Raw genomic sequence first — 6,000 nt, 5'->3', positions numbered from 1 at the left:
CATTTGTAAATATAGTTAGCCTTCTGTTATTTTAAAAAACATGAATAAATTGAAATAATTATAATGATACAATAACAGAAGTGGTATGTACCTTTCTCTCCCACAGCGTTCAGTGAACATGTTAGTGGGGAGAGAGTGAACACTGTACTTAATCCCTTCCAGGTTGCTGTGCCTTTCATAGACACAGAAGTACATACTGTATACATACAACTATAAGTTAACCTCATGTATAATTCAAGGGTAAGTTTTAGGGTCAAAATTATGGATTTTGATATGACTTGTGGATAAGTTGAGGGGAAAACATAGGGGCAAATAACAAAGGATGTAAAAGGTAAAAGCAAAGAAAAGCAATGGCCAAGAACTTACGAAATCCCAGCAGGTGCAGCTGTCTGTGCTCTTCCTAAAGGCTTGATGGATGAGAGAATAAGGAGGATTGGTGCTCTGAGGAGGGATTAAGCTCTCACCTTTCACCAGAGGTTTGTTCCTTTTTTTACTAAGAGTCAAATGACAGTACTTACACTGACCTGTGGGTAAATCAACCCGGGTTTTTGGGGTCAATATTTTGACGAATATTTCTAGACTCAGACATGAGTATATACAGTAGTTATGTTGGCACAGAGCTTATTCAGGTTGTTGGGAATCTTGACCAATCTACTCTATGGATTCAACTTCCTTTTCACACAGATGTCTCCTACCATATGGCACAAAAGGCATGGCCAGAATGCATGACTCTGCTCACTCTTCACATATACACTGTGTGAGAGAAGGGAGTTATTGAGAACCGAGTTCTAAGTATGCAAGTATGTAAAAACTGTAAGTATATAAGTTCTAAGTATGTGAATACTGTGCAATGCATGCCTATTTTGAAGCCATAGCCAGGACATTTTTGTAGTAAAACAAACATTTTACTCTCCAGGTAAAACCTTTCCTTTATACAAGCATTTTCACATTTGTTTATCAAGATTTGGCAATGCAGTCCATAGATGTCCTAGGTACACTATTGATGATATTTTGGTTTTTTTAAAAAACCATCACCAGAATTTCTTCTGTTATTCAGAATCCATAAAGAATGTTTCAAAGTCTTGATCTAAATCTGAAACAAGGGCATCCACAAAGTCTTCCAGTGTTGGACACTTCTGAAGCATACCTACAGAAAACAACAAAAGGAGAAGATCAGGGCTGAAAGAATTTTGTTAGTAATATTGCTCTAAACCAGGGGTAGGCAACCTGCGGCCCGTAGGCCGGATGCAGCCCGGTGAGGCCTTGGGACCGGCCCCAGCCCGGTCCTGCTGCCGATTGCCGCCGGGGCCTTTGGCCTCTCGCGCGCAGGGGCAATTGTCTATAGAAGCCTCAGAAACATGCATTTATATTAACATTTTTTTAAAAAATCAGCAAATTTTTTCGTGTGTCCTCCGCTTTTTTTTAAAAAGTGTCCACCATTTGAAAATTTTATCCTACATTTGTCCCGGTTTATTTGTTTATTTAATTTTTTAAAAAATTATTTAATTATTTATTTTTTGGCCTCGGCCCCCCAGTTGTCTGAGGGACAGCAACCCGGCCCCCGGTTCAAAAAAGTTGCCTACCCCTGATCTAAACTGAAAGTAATTTGGGTCACAATGAACCACTCAAATATAAATGTAAGGAATCTCTACCAAGAAGCATGGAATCATGTTACATGGGCACTGATTCAGAAATTTCATAAACAAATTTTCTCCATTTTTTCTCAAAACAATATATTTTTTTAAAAAGAAAGTTTTACAAAACACATGCAGCTGGAAGCAAACCACAACCATCTTGCATAAAGTATAAAATGTGGTTTTATTTACTACAATTTTTAGCTCTTAGAAATGCCAGCTGAGAACAGTTTGCTGGGAAGAGGAGTGAAACCACATCTGCTGCAGAAGCTTTAGATCTAATGTTGCAAGTATAGACATCATCCAGCCTGCAGGGTGTATGTGTATGTGTCTGTGTTATGTGGAACATACCTTCCCACTAAATGACTTAAAGGTACATAAGTGTGTATTTTTCATGTACCAGGATCTTAAACATTAAAAGGAAAATCTGTATTTTTGTTCTCCACTGAAAGGGGATGTACATATTAGGATGCTATGATCTATCTAGAAGTACAAAACAAAACAACACAAAAAAAACTATCAGCCTTAATTTGTTTACATGCTTCCATTTTGCCAGTAAGTGGTTTTGGAGTTCTTGGATCAGAAATTTTGGCAGCTTAGATGTCAGTGTTTATGTATACTGTATGTTATAGGCAAGACACAAATATATTGATGTTCTTCTGTAATTTGATGCCATGTATGTAAGTAAGTGTTGTCTTCTCATAATTGTTATACAGCCTCTGAAGGAGGTCTTAACAGCATACAGGCTAAAGGCATTGTTTTTTGTTTGCAAATAAAAGATCCAATTTTTTTTTTAGCATTCTGAAATGTGTCTCCTTTTTTTGTTGATTTTATTGGATCCAATTCTTTACATTTTATATAAGCTTTGCTGTTCTCTGAAGAGAATCATTCTCTTAGAAGTGCAAATATAAATATAACCTTTTTATGATCTTTATTATATGAATACCCAGTTCAACAACTTCATACTTCTATTAATGGCTATTATTCAGTATTCAGTTATGGATCTATAACCTAGTGTTATGGATTCATAATAGATCTGTATTAAGTATAGGAAGACCATGTAGTCTTACTGTAAACCTATGTAAATGCCACCCCAGCAGACTTAACAGCCAGCAACTTTATCAGATGAAGGGGCCTGTTCACCCTCTGACCAGGGAACAAGGAAGGTGACATTTCCACCACCATCTGCCAGAAAAAAGGTGGGGACAATCAAAAGCAGGCTCCCTGCTGCAAGTTCTCATTGCAGCCTCGCTTGCTGGTGAAACATCATTCTCTTTGCACCCTGATCAGAAAGTCAAACAGATCTCCTTTGTCCAAAGAGACCTCCAGCAAGAGGAGAGGGTGATCAGGCCAGTAGACCTCACTTAGTTACACAGATGTAAATAATAATAGCAGCTACAGCAGCAGCTGCTGCATTAGGGTAGCTAAAATCTAGGCAAGCCTTTAATAAGTTTCTGCAAGAGTCAACTAGTTTGATTAAGGGTTTTTTTTTTGTTTTTTTTTGCATGTACAGTAATAGTTCCAAAGAACCAACACCTCAGCAGGAAGAGGAAGAGTCCAGATCTTGAGGCAATTTAAAGCTGTTACTACAAAGAACTCCTTGCTAGGATCTTAGCACATCATGATTTAATTAAGTCTAAAGTATGTGCTCTACAAGTGACAACAAGAACGCCTAAAAAGACAGTTCAAATTAAAAAGGGGGAAAACTATTAAAAGAATAGAATTAAAATCTATTCCAATAATATTTTCATCATCAAAGGGAGTATAAGAAACATTCTGAAAATCTGTTTATGTTTATTAATGGGCTGTACACTGACCACAAGATTTGGTTCAATCACCAATTCAGTGCTTTGGAAAATGCCCATTTCTGCTTGGATCAATTTAGTGCTAGTCTGCTTTGATTTGGGTCCAAAACTTGAGTTAAGATTCAGAAATCTAAAAGTTTGTGCCTTCCAATGCCTAATATTTGAAGTCCAAAAATATCTATAAACGTGTCAGAATTGGAGACTGAGCAGCCACAGCAGTTCCTTGGGAGGGGCTTATGTTTTCCATACTGGGGATAATGTGTATAGTGTTGTATTTTGTCTTGTTTTGTTTTTTAAAAAGGGGTACTGAAAATAACATTTATTTCTTGGCAAAATTATTAAATAACATTTATTTGTTGGCAGAATAAATCTGCAGGCAAAGTTGTCAAACGTGAGAGGAGGAATGCTTCAGTTGAATCTATTCTGGGAATTTTGTGCAAAACCAGAGAAGGGGAACTGCAGTGGAGTTTGGAGGGGACACTTTTCCAGACCCAGAAATGCTAAAAGCCAAAAAAAACAAAACAAAAAAAAAACAAACCCTAAGTGGCTGGAAGACTCCTGATTTTTTTTTAAAGTTAAATTGAGCCAAGGGAAAGTTTGTAACCTATTTGAATTGCTGCTCCTAGGGGCTTCAAAAGTGGGCTGGAGGGCAGGCAGAAAAAAGGGCAGTCTAGAAAGTTGGGAGGATTCAACCAGGAGGGCAGCATGCAACCCACTGACGCACTGTGCCTACCTCTGTTGGTGACCACTGTTCTTCAGTGGCAGCCAGGATACAGGACATCCTAAGTAACACATCTATGAAGTATCAGGATGAATGCAGCAATTTATATGAAAGAGGAATTCTAGTGTTTGAGTCACCCAAAGGACAATTTACTTCCATTTCTCTCTCACTGTTGCTGGGGCAGTCTGCATGAACATGGCACAAATGATAGAAATGCCCCATGCAAAAATCCTATAAAATTTCATAAGGATAGGTCCAGGGAGTTATGGCATTAAGAGGCATAAAAACAGCATAAGGTTTTTAAAACAGGGGCTATGGAATAATTTCTTCCTTTCCATGCCCTACCATGCCTCATCTGTATTGGCCAGCCTGCTTAGCTGATTCTGTTTCTACATTTCCACCTAACAGTGCAAGTCTCAAAAAGGAAGAAAATAAGTATTACTTGTTGGTAGCATTTTAAATGTGCATTCTGAGAAATGTACAGGAGATGAACTAAAGAAATGGACTCTAAACATAAACTGCAACCTATAATGTTGCTGCCAACTGATAAGAGTACTGTTGGCTTTACATTAGTGTGAATGTCACTGTGCAAATGGTTGTTATTTTATGGAGACCAGGCATGGGTGGCATCTTACTCAGGGTTGCTGAAGTGCTCTGACTCTGGCAACTTTTGAGGTAAAATGGGCTAGTGCAGGCTGCTGTTTCGGGGCAGTCTGTACTACGTCTTACTAAGGATGAAGGAACTAGGTTCTGATGAAAAGCCATATTCAAAACCACTTCCCCAGCTGTGAAGCTCACATTACAATTTACAAAATGATGAAAAAAGGTACTAAGAGATATTCCCTTTTGTCCCTACTGAGGCAAACCCTTCTTCAAGCACAGTTAGAGCTTTGGACCACCTAGTACTTTTGACCACCTAGAGACTGAAAGGTCTGTCCCATCATCCTCTTACACTTTTCAAAACCGGAAATTACACAATAAGAATATAGTACAGTCACCTCAACAAAGAAACACAGAGGGAAGAGTAGCCCAAGCTGTAGCCATATCTGGAAAACTGTAATGAAAACTTCAAACACAAACTCAGACTGATCAAAGCTCTACCTGACAAAAAAAAAAACCTCAACGCCCCCAAGACCGAAGAACTCAAGGATTAAATGATGATACCAAAAGTCTCTTATAGACTATGAAGTTTAAAGTATGTGATATAAAACAGAAATCATAGCTACTGAGTTCCTAAGAAGATCTAACAAAGTCAGCTGCCATTTTTTAAAGCTTGAACATATTTTATAAGTGTAGCCTGACTGTGATTCCAACTCAGTCCCTCCCAAGCCTAAGGCAGCTACACAGATCATCTCCTTTGAAGTACTAAACCTTCAACATTTCATCACTTGGGCTGACCACACCTTTTCTGGAAATGGTTTCAATCACCAAAAACTGGAACACTGAAAACACAGTTGCAAAAAGCTCTCTTGCTTTTCTGAAACTTCCTGTTTTGGTTTCATTAGTTTTATTTATTAGTGGTTAGTGCTGCTTACAGCTATGGCTTAAAACAACCACAAAACACCAAAGTGTTATAGCCTTAGATGAATATTCAATTAAAATGTAATGTGGTTAAAACCAATGAATACAATTTTCACTATCAAATTGTCCAGGATCAACTTGGGATAGCTCCCATAACCTTTAGCTCTCTAGATGTTTTGGGCCACACCTCCCACAATTTTTTACCAATGGTCATGCTACATACAGACATCTGCGTCCCCATTTCAACATTTTTGTTTTGTTTTTTTCAATTTATATTCAGTCTCTTGAACCCCAGTGTGTCTGGCCTATGTGGAAGGAG

At 38.1% G+C, this 6,000-nt stretch overlaps 1 protein-coding gene across 2 annotated transcripts in view; it reads right to left on the bottom strand.

Annotated features, from left to right (window-relative positions):
- Nucleotides 1-883: 883 nt before the first annotated feature.
- Nucleotides 884-6,000, bottom strand: part of MIPEP (mitochondrial intermediate peptidase) — a 67,557-nt gene continuing 62,440 nt past the window's right edge. For both annotated transcript variants that reach the window (XM_089512613.1, XM_089512614.1), the window contains exon 19: nucleotides 884-1,147. In XM_089512613.1, the coding sequence (XP_089368739.1) occupies nucleotides 1,050-1,147 (98 nt within the window). In that variant the 3' untranslated portion in view covers nucleotides 884-1,049. The remainder of the gene's footprint in view (nucleotides 1,148-6,000) is intronic.

This window comes from Sceloporus occidentalis, unplaced genomic scaffold (assembly GCF_023333645.1).
Source record: "Sceloporus occidentalis isolate IW3139 unplaced genomic scaffold, rSceOcc1.0.p SCAF_2, whole genome shotgun sequence".
In the NCBI taxonomy this organism is placed as follows: domain Eukaryota; kingdom Metazoa; phylum Chordata; class Lepidosauria; order Squamata; family Phrynosomatidae; genus Sceloporus; species Sceloporus occidentalis.
This window is presented reverse-complemented; position numbering and strand designations above follow the sequence as displayed.